At 39.7% G+C, this 18,873-nt stretch overlaps 3 protein-coding genes and 3 non-coding genes across 9 annotated transcripts in view; 3 read left to right on the forward strand and 3 right to left on the reverse strand.

Annotated features, from left to right (window-relative positions):
* The window catches only part of rab36 (RAB36, member RAS oncogene family), a 26,396-nt gene extending 18,439 nt beyond the window's left edge, over positions 1 to 7,957 (reverse strand). Inside the window, exon 1 of the mRNA XM_044218750.1 lies at positions 7,936 to 7,957. The gene's annotated coding sequence lies outside the window, so the exon portion shown is untranslated. The remainder of the gene's footprint in view (positions 1 to 7,935) is intronic.
* On the reverse strand, positions 2,840 to 2,911 carry trnag-ucc. The gene has a single exon. It is a non-coding gene; the product is annotated as a tRNA-Gly (tRNA).
* trnak-cuu lies at positions 3,775 to 3,847 on the reverse strand. The gene has a single exon. It is a non-coding gene; the product is annotated as a tRNA-Lys (tRNA).
* trnad-guc lies at positions 4,090 to 4,161 on the forward strand. The gene has a single exon. It is a non-coding gene; the product is annotated as a tRNA-Asp (tRNA).
* pdca (phosducin a) lies at positions 6,047 to 11,094 on the forward strand. The gene is made up of 6 exons (XM_044218751.1): positions 6,047 to 6,202; positions 7,992 to 8,052; positions 8,266 to 8,402; positions 8,760 to 8,979; positions 9,154 to 9,266; positions 10,542 to 11,094. The coding sequence occupies exons 2-6, from the start codon at positions 8,004 to 8,006 to the stop codon at positions 10,728 to 10,730; spliced, it is 708 nt and encodes a 235-aa protein (XP_044074686.1). The 5' UTR covers positions 6,047 to 6,202; positions 7,992 to 8,003; the 3' UTR covers positions 10,731 to 11,094.
* Positions 11,095 to 14,941: 3,847 nt separating this feature from the next.
* Positions 14,942 to 18,873, forward strand: part of LOC122886519 (kinesin-associated protein 3-like) — a 28,032-nt gene continuing 24,100 nt past the window's right edge. The window contains exons 1-4 of one of the 4 annotated variants that reach the window (XM_044218827.1): positions 14,942 to 15,111; positions 16,634 to 16,765; positions 17,796 to 17,953; positions 18,253 to 18,314. In XM_044218827.1, coding sequence (XP_044074762.1) covers positions 16,734 to 16,765; positions 17,796 to 17,953; positions 18,253 to 18,314 — 252 coding nt within the window. In that variant the 5' untranslated portion in view covers positions 14,942 to 15,111; positions 16,634 to 16,733. Of the gene's footprint in view, positions 15,112 to 15,219; positions 15,424 to 15,706; positions 15,732 to 16,133; positions 16,158 to 16,633; positions 16,766 to 17,795; positions 17,954 to 18,252; positions 18,315 to 18,873 lie in introns of those variants that run through there. The other 3 variants (XM_044218826.1, XM_044218828.1, XM_044218829.1) reach the window with 3 other exon arrangements.

Consider the following 18,873-nt stretch of genomic DNA (forward strand, 5'->3'; position numbering starts at 1 on the left):
GATAGAGAGAGACAGAGACACAGAGAGAGACACAGAGAGAGAGACAGATAGAGACAGATAGACAGAGAGAGAGACACACGGAGAGAGAGACAGAGAGAGAAGAGACAGAGACACAGAGAGAGAGACAGAGAGACAGACAGAGAGAGAGACACAGAGAGAGAGACAGAGAGACAGACAGAGAGAGAGACACAAAGAGAGACACAGAGAGAGAGAGACAGAGCGAGAAGAGACAGAGACACAAAGAGAGACACACACAGAGAGACAAACAGAGAGAGAGACACACAGAGAGACAGAGAGAGAGAGAGAGACACACAGAGACACACAAAGAGAGAGACAGAGAGAGAGAGACACACAGAGAGAGACACAGAGATAGAGAGACAGAGAGCGAGACACACACAGAGAGAGACACACACAGAGAGACACAGAGAGAGAGAGAGAGAGAGAGAGAGAGACAGAGAGAGACACACAGAGAGAGAGACAGAGAGACACAGACAGAGAGAGACAGAGAGACAGAGAGAGACACACAGACAGAGACACAGAGAGAGAGACAGAGAGAGACACAGATAGAGAGAGACAGAGAGAGACACAGATAGAGACACAGAGAGAGAGACACAGACAGAGACACAGAGAGAGAGACAGAGAGAGACACAGATAGAGAGAGACAGAGACACAGAGAGAGACACACAGACAGAGACGCAGAGAGACAGAGAGAGACACAGATAGAGAGAGACAGAGAGAGACACAGATAGAGAGAGACAGAGACACAGAGAGAGAGAGACACAGATAGAGAGAGACAGAGACACAGAGAGACACAGAGAGAGACACAGAGAGAGGGGGGGGGGGATGCTGGGAGCGGGTGAGCTGCGCAATTAGCTAGTTAAGTGCGTGTCGAGGAATCAACCGAAACTTACCGTGAAGCTTAGTATTTATTAACAGTAAGCTGTGTTAAGAACCATTTTCACCATGTTTTTCTAAAGTTTGGGACCTCTGCATTCTGTATTTGGGAATAATAGAACACATAATGTTACCTTACTTGACGCTAGCTAGCAATCGAAAGCCTTTAGCTCAAGTAACGTCTTATATATTTCTTGTTTAGACTACATTAAAATGCGCGTTAACACGTAGAATTTGGTCGTGTTAACATGTTATATTTTTGCATGTTAACACGACAAAAACCGACGCGTTAACAGGTCAGGTAGATTTTCTACGCCTTAAACGTCATGACGTTTAACCATGACACGCATATACCTGTCACAGCCAACGGGTTGTTCCATTCTTGTCTACCAGGGGTGTTAGAAAGGAAGTCTGAGGCACAGCGATTTTGTTTCCAGCTGAATAGTTCGCGGAGCACACAAACCACAATATTAGGCTCAGCTATGGCTCACATTGAGTTCCGGCAGTTAACTTTATGATGATGCACTGTTTATCCCATTCAATTTCAACTTCAATATCAATATGAGTTATAATCATTTCTAAATCTGCTTGTAATGTACCAGTCCTACCACTAGGCGTTACTATGCACACTCACATGTTTGTGCCTTCAGTGAATAAAGATGAGTTACCAGCAAGTATGAGCAACCATATATAATGCTGTATGTCTTATCTTTAACATAACAGCTTTATATTGATGATCCTGTAATGTTTTGGTATGTACTTATCAGTGGGCTACATATGCATCTCAATATTTCTGCAGAGGAAAAGAAAATTGGATTTTTTTTAGCGATTCTACCATCCCCTGTTTCCTGGGGCTCACAGATGTTACAGATTAAATAAGATCAGAATCAGCTTTACTGCCAAGCAGGTTTACACATACAAGGAATTTACTTTGAAGTTTAAAGTTCACAAAAAGATATTAAAGAATATCGTAGAAAAGGATTCAGTCGTAGTCATCTGGACAATGTTTTCAAATCCAAGATGTTTCGGCTCCCATCCGGAAGCCTTCTTTTGTTTCCATGATGGCCCAGTAATCAGTGATCAGGCCTGTTGTTTTCTGGCTGCACCTCCCTCAGCACTGATAAGTACCTGATTAGCATGTGATTGGCTTGACCACGGTGTTAATACCCTGTGGTAAACGTTGGGCAGATTGAATCTCAGACCACCATTTCTGTTCAAAGAGTGTAACTTAAAGAGAAGCATTTATGAATTTAGAACAAAAACCGGTGACAACTCTTGTAAAAAATATCTTGGGCAGTAATGGAAGTATCTGAAGAGCTGATTTAGCTGGACTGTGGTTAGATCTGGTCGCACCTGAATCCACACAAGAATTATATTAGTTAACGCTATGTAATCCAAAATGCCGAATCGTTACAGGTGCTGACCTTATTAATAATTAGATTGGGAAACGGCCAGAGTCAGACATGATTGGAAACATACAGTTTGTCACTGTTGTTATTAAATTGCAACAATGTAAAATTTCTAATGTAGAGCAATGTAATTGAAATTGGAACAAGATTACAAACGTTACCAATTATGTTCTAACGTTAGTTAAAGTAGGGCTTGAACTGAGCTGGTATTTTTCTGCCCTTGTGTACCTTACTGATAATTGCTTACTGTCAGTCATGTTAATCAGGTATGCATGTTGTGATTATTTTAAGAGTTGGATGTTATTGTTGTTTTCTGACTAAGCAAGCAACATAAGCCTGCTTGCGCAGAAAATGTTATATTTTGTTCTCTGTTCTTATCTTATCAATTATTAATGAAAAGGTTAGTGTTACAGTCATGATTGATTGTGAATGTTGGGTAACACTGTCTGAACCTGGACACAAACATGAACAAAGTAGCATCTTTTAGCTGAAACCAAGAGAGGGATGACAGTCAGTGAATAGAACAGTTAAAAGTGTGCGTTGGCCGGGAATCGAACCCGGGTCAACTGCTTGGAAGGCAGCTATGCTAACCACTATACCACCAACGCCTGATGAAGACGTGTACTATAAAAGTACAATAAGAGAATAAAAGTAAACAAGTAAAGGTGGTGAGACCAGCGATGTTGGACAGCTTAGAGACAGTGGCACTGAAGAAAAGACAAGAGGCAGAGCTGGAGGCAGCAGAGCTTAAGATGCTGAGGTTCTCTTTGGGAGTGACGAGGACGGACAGGATCAGGAACGAGGACATCAGAGGGACAGCTCATGTTAGATGTTTCGGAGATAAAGTCAGAGAGGCCAGATCGAGGTGGTTTGGACGTGTTCAGAGGAGAGACTGTGAATATATTGGTAGAAGGATGCTGAGGCTGGAGCTGCCAGGCAGGAGGTCTGGAGGAAGACCAAAGAGGAGATTTATGGATGTAGTGAGAGAGGACATGAAGTTAACTGGTGTGAGTGAAGAGGACGCAGAGGACAGGGTTAGATGGAGGCACATGATTCGCTGTGGCGACCCCTGAAAGGGAACAGCCGAAAGGAAAAGAAGAAGAAGGTGTTGTGTTACAGGCAGAGCTCTATATTTATTATATTTAGTGATAGTGTTTCGATCACGGTTATTTTTGTGAGCTCCTATGCAGCTTATCAGAGTTTCCGTAGTGTAGTTATTATCACGTTCGCCTAACACTCGAAACCGAGCGGAAACATTACGAAAGAGTGTTAGCTTTCTCTGAGAGCCACACACAAGCTGTCGTTGTAAGCATGTGGATAATCATGTCTCTAAAACACAACCTGTTAGAGATTACCAGTTAAGATTTTGATCTCATATGTAGTTTACCTTAGAACATCGATAGAACACCACAGAATCATCAGGTAGGATGTCGCTATTAAATTCCTCCTCAATAAAAAAAAAAACATGTTACGCCCAACGTGGGGCTCGAACCCACGACCCTGAGATTAAGAGTCTCATGCTCTACCGACTGAGCTAGCCGGGCTTAGTGGTTGCCCCAAAATATGTATAAATATGTTTTTATGCCATTATACCATTGCTTTCAATTGAAGCAAATTTTTGTCTGCCAGTGAAAACACTAAAATAAAAAAATACAATTTCTCAATATGCAGTATTCTCTGATTAGGCAACTCCTGGCCTTTGATGAGATTAGAGTATACAGAGAGCTGCATTGGTACTGTACCATTATGTCCATTCATAAAAACTGCTGTTCATTAAGTTACACACTCCTCGTTAGTATAGTGGTGAGTATCCCCGCCTGTCACGCGGGAGACCGGGGTTCAATTCCCCGACGGGGAGATATTACATTTTCCCTCATCTAATTTTGTCTTACTCAAAACATAGTTTAAAACAAATGCATACTGCTGTTAAATATTTTCCTTATGCGTCTTCATCAGATGTCAGAATGTCAGATTGTCGGCTTAGTATCTGTGACTTCGACTTACCACAGGCTTCTGATGAGATTTTTAAACAGATCTAGCGATAACAGCCATTTTGCCCAACTCATGAGGAAATAAGTAGGGCTGCAGTTATCGATTATTTTGAATTCATTTTGAACACATTTTGAATTCCTCGACCCAAAAAGTCCCAGAAACCATGTACTGTGCAGCATTGCAGGCCAAACCATTGAAAAGATCATTTCCAACATGGCAGATGGTAGCCATTCTGGATTTGCTTTGTTTCTTGGACAAAAAAATATATATATATATATATATATATATATATATATATATATATATATATATATATATATATATATATATATATATATATATAAACTTTGTCCTTCACTCTCATGGTGGTCTCATTCTTCGAGCTCGGGTCCTCTACCAAAGGTCTGGGAGCTTGAGGGTTCTGCGCAGTATCTTTGCTGTTCCCAGTACTGCGCTCTTCTGGACCGAGATGTCTGGTGTTCTTCCAGGGATCTGCTGTAGCCACTCCTCCAGTTTGGGGGTCACTGCCCCGAGTGCTCCAATGACCACGGGCACCACTGTCGCCTTCACCTTCCAGGCCTTCTCCAGCTCTTCTCTGAGCCCTTGGTACTTCTCTAGCTTCTCATGTTCCTTTTTCCTGATGTTGCCATCACTTGGTATTGCCACGTCAACCACAACGGCTTTCCTCTGCTGTTTGTCAACCACCACGATGTCAGGCTGGTTCGCCATTACCATTCTGTCAGTCTGAATCTGGAAGTCCCACAGGATCTTGGCTCGGTCATTCTCTACCACCTTTGGAGGTGTTTCCCACTTTGACCTCGGGGTTTCCAGTCCATGCTCCGTGCAGATGTTCCTGTACACTATGCCAGCCACTTGGTTATGGCGCTCCATGTATGCTTTCCCTGCCAGCATCTTACACCCTGCAGTTATGTGCTGGATTGTCTCAGGGGCCTCTTTGCACAGCCTACACCTTGGGTCTTGTCTGGTGTGGTAGATCTGGGCCTCTATTGCTCTGATGCTCAGGGCCTGCTCCTGTGCAGCCATGATGAGTGCCTCTGTGCTGTCCTTCAATCCAGCCCGCTCTAGCCATTGGTAGGACTTCTTGATATCAGCCACTTCAGTTATGTTCCGGTGGTACATCCCTGAGACATTCCCTGAGCACGTCATCTGTTGGGGCCTTATCTTGGATGTACTTGTGGATCTTGGATGTTTCATCCTGGATAGTGGCTCTCACACTCACTAGTCCACGGCCGCCTTCCTTACGGCTAACGTACAGTCTCAGGGTGCTGGTTTTGGGATGGAGCCCTCCATGCATGGTGAGGAGCTTTCGCGTCTTAACGTCTGTGGTTTGTATCTCTTCCTTTGGCCACTTCATTATTCCCGCAGGGTATCTGATCACTGGCAGGGCGTAGCTGTTTATTGCCTGGGCCTTGTTCTTGCCATTGATATATATATAACACAGCTGACAACAACTGGTGCACTGCCAAAACTGGCAAAACTCGCACTATATATATTTTTTTTTACCAGTATATTTGGCCATGTTTTATTTTAGCTGGCAATATGTATCATTGCAAATTTGAAAGAATGTTCTGTTACTTGTGTCTACTGTGCTGTCATCTATCCATAACACTGAGCCTGGTATTACACCTAATCATATTAGACAACATCATATTACAGTGACAGTGATGATGATGATGACAGTGAAGAAAAAGCTTATTCCCTCATCTCCCTCCCCACCCTTTTCTAAACTTGTGTCCCTCTCTCCTGTCAGTTCTCTATATGTGTCACACTACTCAGTGAATGCCTAGATTGACAGAAGATAACAAACAGATACAACAGACAAAGATTGAAAAAACAAATAAGCTGTAAGAAACTGACAAACACCAGTTCTCCCTCAAGACACAAAGGTAAGAATTTATGGCTGATTTTATTTGGTTACCATGCAGATATTTGTAATGTATGTCTAGTATTCTATTATCTGTGTCTTTGTTGCTGTTTTTTTCTTTCACAAAAAGGTGAGTTCTGGACCTACAAGTATAGTTTCAACACACTAAAATGCTTCTGTAAGAGACTGGGTTTATTTTATAAACATCACTGTTTAGCAGTCATGGACACTTGGTTTACAACAAATTGACATTCAGATATTTTCTGTGTATATTTATTGTTGCAGTACTGCATTTTATTTTTTCCTAAGCAGCACATGCATATAAAGTGTCCACTTTCTTAACGGCATTTGAGTTAATTAAAACCAACCATGCAAGAAATGTATCGCTTTGATAACATGAAGGAATTAGCTGCCTCAGACTAATGGGCATTAACAGTTTTATGAGTGACGTAGTGTTGATTAGGACCCTGTTGTCATTGGCAGCTCAGCTCTAGCAGCATAATAGCTTTCCATGTGGCTTTACAGGCGTATCCAGGGGAGAAGTGGTTTCCTCATGAGTGTATTCCTTGATACTCAGAGCACCAGTGCTCACTCAGCACCTAACCACGATGTCATAATTGCTGTTGGTTTATTTACAATTGAACGGAAGCATTCATGCTACATTTTGGTTACTTTGACAAGAGAAAAAGAGAGGTCATGAGTGCGAAGGAACCCAAATATGATGATTTGACATTACAGAATTACATTCAAGAACTATGTAATCTATTTAATCAGTGATTATGTAGCATTCAATGAATCATAAAATGATTAAGTAACAGTCTCCCCTTTTCTCTCTAAAACTGTCACCAGAGGGTAATCTTAGATTTTCAGGACCATAACAATAGAATAAAACTGGGTTACAAAAAGGTAAACAGAATGACAGACTTAGCAAGCAAATTATGTCATATCACACGCACATACATAATAAGATGTCCTAGGCATGTGTACATGTTAGGTAATCTCAGCATAATCTGATAAGTAAACTTCAGCCTGGCTCACAGTAAGTGGTTGTGACAACAGTGTGTCCAACTGCATGGACCCATGCACATGTACACACACAGTATTGCAGATAGTTAGGTGTCAAAAGTGTTAAATATTGCTGTTATTGCTTTTTCTCACTATTTTGGCCTTTTGTCCACACTAAAACAGCATTTTACCCCAAAAACAATGCTTACCCAGGTTTATTCCTGGGTGTATTTTGTTGTCTGGTGGTGTATTTTGGCAATATGTAGACAAAGTCATGTCAAATCATGAAATAAGGATAGCTCTATCAAACTCACAATGAAGTATACTTGGAGAACATTATCAACATCCAACACTTCTGAGGTAAACAGGATTTGGGGCTCTAGGGTCGTGCTAACCTTGCACTCGCCACCCACGAACGTAGATCCCTATGCAGTTAGCCATAATGGCTGTTCCAGGCGGCTTCTTTCTGTCAGAGACTCACAGACAAGATTTTTAAATGACATGTAAAAAACATGCTTATTTGGAAAGCTATAGGAGGCTCCTGTAGCTTGCCCCGATATAGGTTGTTTTGCGCAAGTCCTCGTTTTCCACAAATTTCTACAACAGAGGTGGCGAGTGCAGAGTTAGCACATCCCATAGAGCCACAATAGCCACATTTATGGGAAATACGCCAGGTTGAAATAAACTAGAATTTGCCTTTAAGAGTTGGAATTTAGATGGACTTGGCTTTGAAAGGGCACATCACCTCACCTGCTCTCTGTGTGGGCCGGTCAGGTTATCCAGTTTGTGTGTTCTCTGTATTGCAGACTGCTACCAGGATGTCTGGCTGTACCCAGGAAGAGGAGGAGTTGCCTGCCAATCACACAGGTCAGAGGCATAAGTCAGAAAGACGCAGTAGACATGGCAGCTCAGTATAGTGTAGCTTTTGTAAATCATCACAACAGATGTACTATTAAAATGTTTATCTGTCTGTCTATAAAACGTTTGATTGAGGCATCAATTGATGGGCACTTGATGGTCTTACTAACTTCAATGCAGCTTCAACTGTATATTTTTGTGGGCATTTCTTTGTGTCTGCAGGTCCAAAAGGGGTGATTAATGACTGGCGAAGGTTTAAGTTGGACAGCGTGGATCAGACTGTCCCCCAAAGCAAGAGAGAGCTGCTCAGACAAATGTCCAGTCCACGAGAGGATGACAAGGAGAGACTCAACAGAAAGGTGGATGGAAACACACACAGAACTTCACACATAGGAAAACATACCATTGACAGATTTTATAGTTAATAAGAGGAAGACAATAGACTTGACCACAATTGGACAGATATGTGCCAACAAAAACAAAAAGATAAGTACAAACAAAGAAGAGAATCAAAATCACAGACTGGGGCATCCGTACACAGACAAAGTAACAGACATTTACAGAAAGACAGACACAATCAAACAAAAACATACAGTACATACAACAACAATCTACTGCGGATTGGATTGTACGTCATTTGTGTGTGGCTTTGGACAAAAGCGTCATTTATCTGTAGCAAAAAAGCAAAGCAGTAATATAAATTTCCTCAACTGTAGATGAGTGTTCAGGAGTACGAACTGATCCAAGAAGAGGATGAACGCTGCCTGAAACGCTACAGAAAACAGTGTATGCAGGAAATGCACGAGCGCCTGAGCTTTGGTCCTACATTTGAAGCGGTCTACGAGCTTGAAAGTGGAGAAGCCTTCCTGGAAGTCATAGAGAAGGAACATCGGTTGACCCTAGTGGTAGTCCACATCTACCAGCACGGTGTCAAAGGTTAGGTTTTTTTATCATGTGTTTGTTCAAGTCTTAGCTCATTGACTCACAACGACAGTATAGTCTCACTGATGACATAACATGTACTCCAGAAATATCTATGTATTCCCGTGGGATAGTTCACTGCAGTGCTGTTCGCTAATAGTTATGCGTGCATTATTTGTCCTTTGTCAGGCTGTGAACAGCTGAACTCATGTCTGGACTGTCTGGCTTCGGAGTACCCCAGCGTTAAATTCTGTCGTATTGATGCTGTGGCGACAGGTGCTGCTGAGCGTTTCTCCTCTGAGGTTAGTAAACTATTAAAAACAGAAACAGCTAAGAAAAAGATGAAGGTAATATTATTATATAATAATAGAGTGGCTAATAATTGATTGAATTACAATAATCCCCATTGGGACATTAGTCTGTAGTAGTATTAGCAGTGTCATTTCTAGTAGTGATAGTAAGTTTGTAGCCACACTGCTATGAAGAACTGCGAGGTTATGAGAGGTTAACTGACCGTTAAACCCCTCCCATGAACAGCAACTGTCCAAGCGGTGTGCCTGCGGCACTAGAAAGAGCAATACTTGGTATCTAAAGAGTTTGTTGCTTTTCAAAACCAGAAGCAAAGAGCACAAGTCTAAGTGTTTGCATCATTACACAGCGCTTGTTATGGTATCATATATTAACCCTTTTTGACCAAAAAGTTCAAGGAACTACGAAACCAGTGAAACTAAACAAGGAAGTAAACGTCCCTTTTGCACATTTCTGTAGGTGTTTCCACTGCATCTGAAGAACTGTGAAGAGTAGGCAAATCAAACTGATGACGGATTGTAAAACTGACATTTGAAATGCAATTTTCACATCACGGAGTGATTCTGTAGCGTGTATTTACTGTAGTGTGACTCTGGACACCTTTTCATTTCAGTCGTCAAAACTGACGGTTGCCAGCTAAAAATGAAATGCCTGCTTTTGTCTTCTTCCGTGTGAAATAATGGAGCCATTGTTTCAAAACATTACTATGAATATCAAGTGGTAAACCTGCCACTGTTATCATTGTAAACTGCGTCATGCTGCAATGGGCAGCTTGACATGTGCAGCAACAATAACTAAATGCATTTTAATTGTATTAAAATGCAGCTTGATTTTTCAGTTGCACCCTTACACTTAGAGGCTGTAATAACAAAAACAGTTGGCAGTTGTAATAAACGGTAAATGGCTACATTTATACACACACACACACACCAATGGCAGTGAGCTACTGTACCATGCAGGGGGCTGGTCTGACCATCGAGAGCAATTTGGGGTTCAGTGTCTTGCCCAAGGACACTTTGACATGTGGACAGGGACCGGCAACCCTGCGATCAGTGGACGACCCGCTCTACCTCCTGAGCCACAGACACCCATTACTGAAATTGTAGTAGCATTGACTTGAACTCCTTGTTATTGAAAAAAGTTATAATATTATTGTTACAAGATGCTGAGTACTGACTATATTAAAACCAGTGTCACTGTCACTATTGAATTATCAACCTCAGAGACAGCCTACAAGTAAATTTTGATTCCTGCTAATATCCTTCCAGGTTCTTCCTGCCCTGCTGGTGTACAAAGCTGGTGAGTTACTGGGTAATTTCCTGGCTGTTACCAAACACTTCAATGAAGAGTTCTTTGCAACGGATGTGGAGGCGTTTCTTAATGGATACGGCCTGTTACCTGAGAAGGAGTTCACAGCATGTGCTGATGATGAGGACGAGGGAGGGGACGTGGAATAGAAAGAGAAGGAAAGAGTGTAATTGTAGTGGAGGGCAGTGGATAAAAGCAGAGGAAGAGGAAACAGGAAGAGGGGATAGAACAGTAAAGGGACAAAGGAAAGGAGAGCAGAGGAAAGGAATTGAGGAAAGAAGTGGCGGAAAACAGTGGGACAGTGTTCCAGTCATGACACACACACACACACACACGAGTTAAGAAAGCATATACATTGCATGTGCAGGTAAACACACATAATAGAAAACATCCACCAGCCCACACTGAATGCTGATTGTATTTAGAAGCAATTAGGTGTAAATCACATGGTGTGAGAAATACTGCTTTGCAGTCATGTCATAGCTTTACAATAAAAGATTACTCTACCAAAGAGCTCTCTGTCTGTGTCTGTCTGTGTAACATTGTACAAGCTACTATTGGACTGCAAAACCCCCAATGGTACATATCTGATCTTATCATCATCACCATTTCAATATAGTCTTTCAGCAGGTCAACTCTGGCAGTATTTTTATGTGCAATATGTATATTTACGCCAGTAGCACATGGTGGTGGAGCATTATGTAATCATGGAGGGGAGTGTATCTACCAGGCCAACTTTTCCATGAAGTTCTGATGAATCACCATCCATCCCTGTGCCAGTCTATACCACCGACAACATTTGGGGAAGTTTCTGGTGTTTTTTGTGTATTTCTTTTTTATTTTTAGCCACTGTGCTTCTGTCCCCCAAAAATAATGTAAAAGTGCCTGAAGCAAACAAAAAATTGTGCCAGCTTATGTCAATCAATCAAGGTAACTAAACCCTAAATTGATTGTTATTTGGTGAATGCACACTATTTTTATGTGGCTGTAATATGGGCCCATATGATCAGATCTGCGTGTCTTACAACTGTACCTCAAAGGTAGGTAACAGTGTGTGACACTCTTTATTTAGTTTCATGCTTTCCACCATGAGTTTTGCTTACAATCTCTTCCAACAAACATACATAATACCTTGATGTAAAAGATAGTATACAGTATACTATCCTAGGATGGTGCCAGGCTAAGATGAAACATTAATACATTCACATAGGGCCTCATAAACGTACTTCCATACTTCATTGAATTGCTTTGTTTTATTGTTATCTTCAGACAGTGTCTTTTCTATGGTCAAATAATATGTCATCAATTCTTTCCAAGTCTGTAAAGTTGGAGCATCTGTGTTTTTCCCAGTGTTTTAAAATGAGCTTCTTATAAACAAGGGAGGAAAACATAATTTGCCATCCCATAGGGTATCTTATTTTTTCAGCATTCTGAAAAATACACAACTCATTCCACACTTTGTTTACTTTTGTACAAACCCAGAAGGAATGCACAAGGGAGTCATGAGTGTAGTATTCTTGTCATCAATTTGTATTGTATTAAACATAGATTTTCATTTGTGGTAATGCTGTCAGTGAGGTATAAGCATTTCTTCCATTTTGTGTTGGCTTCTTTAAAATGGAGATCTTTTATCATTTATCATACAATTTTTGCAGTGAGTAATTTTTAAATTGTTCCTTCAGCTGCATGTTGTATATTCTGTCAATTCATTGTTTCTTTTTTCCTTCTTTAAGCAGAACATCCTCAAAGGGTCCTGCAACCAAATCATAGTATAAATTAGTCTGCCAAACTAGATTTGATGCCATTTTGAATTTTTGACAGCTCCTAAACCATAGGTCCGATTGCCTCCACATTTTCGGTGGATCATCATTGGACGAAGCTTATCAAAAGCTGTATAAAGCTTGTTGATATCTTATTTAGTTTTCAAGATATTGACCAATGAACTTTAAAAGAGGCCTGGTTCAGCACATACATAGACCAAAGTCAATAACCGTTGGGCCAATCATCACAAAACTTACAGGATATGTCCACTTAAGTACCTGAAACATACCCTGAAAGTTTCCTTCAAATCGACCGCTAGGAAGCGCTACAATGGCAAAAAATGTGCGTGGCTTTTTTCACGTCTGGCCACATTTGACCAGGTCCAGATCAAAAGCTTTAAACTTCTATCGGTCTGTGTTAGCTTGAACCTCGGTTCTTCATCTGTGTTATTAATTATACGATCTATATAAAACAGCTGTGAGGCATAATAGTACAGTTCTAAATTTTTGAAATGTAAGACCTTCGATTCTTGGATTTTGAAGAAGAGCTCTACTCAGCCGATGTGCTTTATTAGACCAGACAAAAGAGGTGAGTAAGGCATTAAGTTGCATAAAAAAGTGTTTTGGGGGGATTAAAGGTATCGTGTTCAGTTCATTAATTAAAGAGACAAAGTTATCTTTGTATAATTGTGTTTTTCCAGAACTTATATTGCAACCTAGGTATCTTATCTTTTTTGTCCATTGAAGATTCTTAAAGTCTTCTGGAATGCTACAAGATCCTTTATTGATTTGCATCAATTCAGTTTTTTCAATGTTCATCTTATAACCTGATATTTTGGAGAAATCCTCTATAATCTCCATAACCCTTGGAAGAGACGATTTAATATTTGTTAAATATAACATCAAATCATCAGCAAATAAATCCAATTTATATTTTTCTTTGTCTACTTTTCTGCCACTCACTTCCTCCGTCTGTCTGATTTTCTGAGCCAAAGGTTCGATTGCCAACACAAATAAGGAGGGAGATAACAGGCATCCTTGTCTAGTGCTTCTTTTAAATCTAAATATCTCAGATAAAGTTCCATTAACATAAACCTGTGCTGTTGATGATTTATAAATTGTCTTTATCATGGTAGTTATTTCTTCAGGAAATTCATACATTTCTAATACTTTAAAGACATAGGCCTATTCCAATCAGTCTAAAGCTTTCTCTGCATCCACCGCCATCAATGTCAAGTCTAGTTTTTGCTTCTTGGCATATTGTATTAACGATATACCGGTTCTAACATTAGTTTTAAGACGTCTTTTTTGTATAAAGCCAGTTTGATTGTAATGAATTATATCTGGGAGTATTTTAGCAATTCAATTATTTAGATTTGGTAATAATTTTATTGTCACTATTACAGGTCCATAGTCAGCTGGAGTGTTACCCTCCCGTCGTGGTTTTGGTATCGCATTGCTAACTGCTTGATACATTGTCTGTTATTAATAACATTGAAAATTAATAAGCTAATCTGTGTCCAGAATATAGAATAAAATTTGATTGGTAATCCATCCATGCCTCCACCTTTTTTGGAAGGAAGCTATCAATTGCGCTTTTAACTTCTGGCATTATTTCCTTTCTTAGATCCTCTTTCCGCTCCACTGATTTAAACTTGACTGATTTTAGAAAGGGCATCGGATCAAAATTCTTTATTATGTCAGATTTATACGAATTTCCAAAATATGCTGCAAACTTTTGATTAATTATTTCATTGTCTGTTATTGGCATGTTGGAAACTGTGTCCTTCAGTGCTACGTTATGCCTTTTTACTACTCTTTTGACTAAAAATCTCAATTGTTTACCTGTTTTATTTGCTGCTATATAAGATATTCTATTTGAATTATGCTTAATATCTTGAACTTTTTTAAGATTATCATCATATTCTAATTTTTGCAATCTTTCTAAGGCATCTTTGGTGTGAGTTTTTTAATGAATATTTTGGAGACAATTGATTTTTCTACTCTGTCAATCTCTTTATCTAATTCTTGCTTCTTTTTTTAACTGAAAATGATATCATTATTCCTCTCATCTAGGTATCCCATATAATATCTATTGGAGGTCTATCTGTAGTTAATGTATTTTCAAAATTTCTACTTTTTATGAATTTAAGAAATTCTGTATCGATTAGATCAGTTAGTATCGGTATCTGCATCACATTCACTACCTTTCATCCCATATAATATGAATGTGGCTAAAGCCCACTGAAAATGTTCTGCCCATTCACGACTAAAATCCATAAGAATTAATAAAGAGAACATGGTCATCAGGTGTACCATTATTTTTATTGATTTTAGTTCTCAAGACAAGCACAGATAACATTGATAGTTACCAGATCTGTGTTTATAGCCAAAGCCAATTTCCAATACAAGTCCTCTGGCAACAAAACCCATGATTAGTAAAAAAAACAAAAGCCCTCTAAATTATATCCTGGTCCTGAAGGTTCGTGTGTTAGGGTAACAAGAGGTGATCAAGATAAAAGCAAGAAAACATCAATCACAGCGACTTGAAAGTTTTAAGTCATTTGGACTATCATCATAATAAAGCGAAGCACCAAGGGAAAGGATTGACCCTGTTGCTGGACTCTTGGATACACCGCTTGGAAGCATCATCGCTCCGCATTGGGTGGAGGGATAGTTGTTCCCCAAGTTTAGCCTCTCAGGGAGCTGCTGCCTCTCAACCTGCTGTACAATTAAAACGGTGTTGGTTTGTAGATGGACACGTGTTATGGTAAACCATTGTTAAGATTATGTTTACGATCTAATGCCAATCTTTTTAACTGGGGCGGTATTTGTATGCAGCACGAGAAGAAATGCTGCCTGAGAGTCTCAACTCTGGGAAAAAAATAGAAAGCGCGGAAGGAACAACGCCACGTTTGTAGTCCATTCTTGCTGTTATGACAGTGGTGCTAGCGATTAGCACACGGGTTTGTATGGTCGTGATTCTGGGGATTCACTAAATGTGATCGAGCTATTAAATTCAATTAAAATCTGAAACATAACATTTGAGGAAGATGCAGGATGACGCGCGCTACCTCAAACGGTGAGACGCAACAAAGCTAACATGATTGTAACGTTAACTATACAATATTTTTTGTGAAAAAGTAACATTAGCTAGCTAACCTTACTACAGTTCCTCTTGTACGTTAACGTTAATATATTTAAAATATGGTATCCATAGTTCTGCGTCAGCAGTAACTATAGACGTTTAACAAGCACCTGGATGAGACTAAGGACTGATTGTGATTGAAATGGCATCGTATCTAGTTAGACCTAGTGCGTGCGTGCGGTACCACCAAACTTCGGGCAATTTCATGGTTTCTTGCTCGCCAGGAAAGGCGAGCACCAAGTGTAAGATGATTTACCAGCTTTTGTAAACCACTATGACCCACCAATCAGTTCGGCATGTATGTAATGCACAGATAAGACACATACTTGAAAGAAATCTCACATTGTACGACCCGCCCCTTTGTGGAAGATAACGCTAACTAATGCAAGTAGGGACGTTATCTGTGTAAATCAGTGCAAGGATCCAAACCCGTATTGCGTGATTAATTTTCACAGTGCCGAATCCACCACAAGACCATAAAATCATTAAAAATGTATTTAATTTTCCAACCCACCTAAATTTTCGCCGGTAAACACCATTTAACCGTTGGATTGTTAAACGGGGTTTTACATTACATTCCGTCAATCAAAGAGGCTGGGATATCTGGGTTACAGCTAATATAGCTAGCAAGCTCCTGTGAAAGGGTGACCGATAAGCTAAGGGTTAAAGTGAGTAGCTGTCTTATGTTGAATGTGTTTACTGTCTGGTAGTTTACGCTGTGAGTTGAGCTAATCTTTCTAATTATCCAACCGTTTATGGAAACATGTTAGCCAGCCAGTCCAGCCATTTGTATGTCGCTGTCTGGGCGTGTCTCCCAATATATGACGTTATTGTTATGGTGAATGGATAAATGTTAGTATGAGAAAGTTCTAATCAAAATTCTGTGAAAGAGGTATGGTATAAAAATCCCGGCTATGGAATGTTTGAAATGTGGAAATGGAGACACATTTGATGGCCATAGTCGTGTTCTTGAGAGAGACATTGACTTCCCCCTCCTCATTTATTGTGGAATTCATTCATTTGAAACTTAAGCCCAATGCAGGGTTTATTTAATATCTAAAATGAGTTCACTGGAGTTTTACAAAGTTACGGAACAAAGATTAAATGTTTGAGTTATTAACTGTCTGTTCATCATCACCCAAAGCAAAGTGACTGCGGGCAGTTTGGACGTCCATCCCACAGAGAAGGCCCTTGTGGTCCACTATGAGGTGGAAGCGTCTATTCTGGGAGAGAGTGGAGGTCAAATGTTGGGCGAACGCAAGGAGGGACAAAAAATGTGAGTGTATTCTTAATTTTCTTCACACAACTCTCATTCTTTCTCACGTCCTTTTGGGCTATTTTTCCCTCTCTTCCTCTTCTTGAATTGAAATGGAGCGAAATCTGTCATTAAACTTTATTCCTGGTTACAGTTGATTTTCTGTTTGTGTTATCTTCCTTCTCTCACCGATTTCCATTGTTGTCTACCTGCTTTCATTTATTTTCATCCTTATTTGAATTGGATTAGTTTTATTCAGGTTGGTCCTTGAAATCACCATTGTGTTACTCTTATCCATGTAGACTGGATAGGAGTACGTAGGTAGCCATATTTTTGATTGGTATGCTAAAATGGTATGGACCAGTGTCATGCAAACTGACTCCACCAATGTGACATCAACTGGTTCTTAAAATCTCTGAGAAATTCCTAAATGCTGTTGGTAGAAGTCTTATTTTTCATTGTGTTATGACAAGATTCTTTACACCACATGTCCATTCTTAGATGAATACCGAACATACGTAATAGTCCAATTTGCAATAAAAAAAAATTCATGTTATTTTTCCCAAATGTATACTATTAAAACTTTCATCAGATGTGTTTAATCAGTAACAGGCTAGTTTTTCCAGCTTCATTTTAGCTTTTCCAACGGTCTTTCTGTTGCAGGTATGTAAGTAGCGTAAGGGATAATGTTCAGCCAGCCAGACATTATTGCAAAATTGACCCTGACCGGCTTGCTGTACATTATCCCACTTATTACACGGATATTTACTAAAAAAATAAATAATTTGACACACAATATTGATTTAAAAATGATTTTATTGATTTAAAAATGATCAGAACTGTGTCCATAGCAACGGTCTGATCTTCAGAAATAACAGACTGTAGAATGCTGTAATTGACCAATGAGAATTCAGTATTCAACAAAGCCGTGTAGTATTGAATTGAAAAGTATTAAATTTAACTTACTCAAGTCTGCATTCTTATAAACCTGTTGAAAGTTGTGAAAATGAATGAAGTCACCCTTCTCTTTGTCCTCTCTTTCTCTCTCCAGTATCCGTGTGAAAAGTCTTTCTCCTACTACAGATGTGGGCGCTTTAGCCAAGAAAGTGGTGGAGGAATGTAAACTCATCCCTCCTTCCCGTTTGCCCCAGGTGGAGCAGCTCCTCTACTACTTGCAGAACAGGAAATCATCCCCAGTGGAGGGCAAAAGTCAGTCGTGTCACCGTTATTACACCCTTGTCGTAGAGTCTAAACATATCCAAGTTTTCACCATCAAAATTTCACCACAAACCTAATGGCACAATTTATTTCACTCATCTAGTCTGATATACAGAAACCCTGAGAGGCAAGTGAGGAAAAAAAATGATGGTGATTCATTTCTGATCTAAATTGTTTTCTCTCCTGTGTTTATGACCTAAGAACATGTTGGGGAAAAAAGGTTTTGCCAGGATAATCTTTAAGTTAGGAAATGCGGTAATGTTTTTTATTGTTGGTTTTTGTGTCACCAGTGGAAAAGAAAGAGAAAAGAACTATGAAGCCCAGAGAGCTGACACCGTTTGAAGGAATGGAGGTAACAACTTCAAACACTCATTGACTCTGTTTGTTCATGTATCTTGTTCATTCATAGCCATTTCAGTTTGATCTCAGTTCTCAGACAGGATTCACTAAATTTTGTTCTGTATTTTTCATGACCGTTCACTAACCCAGTGTTTCCCCTATGTAAGAGAATCATCTACTTTAATCACATAATTACACTTTAATACTCTCGTTTAAAGGGCACCGCCCTGAACCAGGGAAAACAAATAAACTACATTAATGAATAACTCGATCATTGAATTGATTAGTATTTTAAGAAGGATTCAATTATTTTCGAAAGATTGACCTCGTCTTCTGCTTCAAAGAAAACACACAGACAACGTCTTATTGATTAAATGAGGACATTTATTTATAGCTAAATGCCTAATAACTGAATAAATGAAGGACTGATGAGTATATGATAAAAAACGGATGAAAAAAGATATTGAATGATGATGTAAACCTTAAGGTATTGGCAATAGTGAGGTGAGGTACAGTATGTGCTCTTTTGTCAACTAGCCGAAGGATGAGGAGTTCTGGGTGTGGAGGAAGGC

Source organism: Siniperca chuatsi, linkage group LG13 (genome assembly GCF_020085105.1).
Source record: "Siniperca chuatsi isolate FFG_IHB_CAS linkage group LG13, ASM2008510v1, whole genome shotgun sequence".
NCBI lineage: Eukaryota > Metazoa > Chordata > Actinopteri > Centrarchiformes > Sinipercidae > Siniperca > Siniperca chuatsi.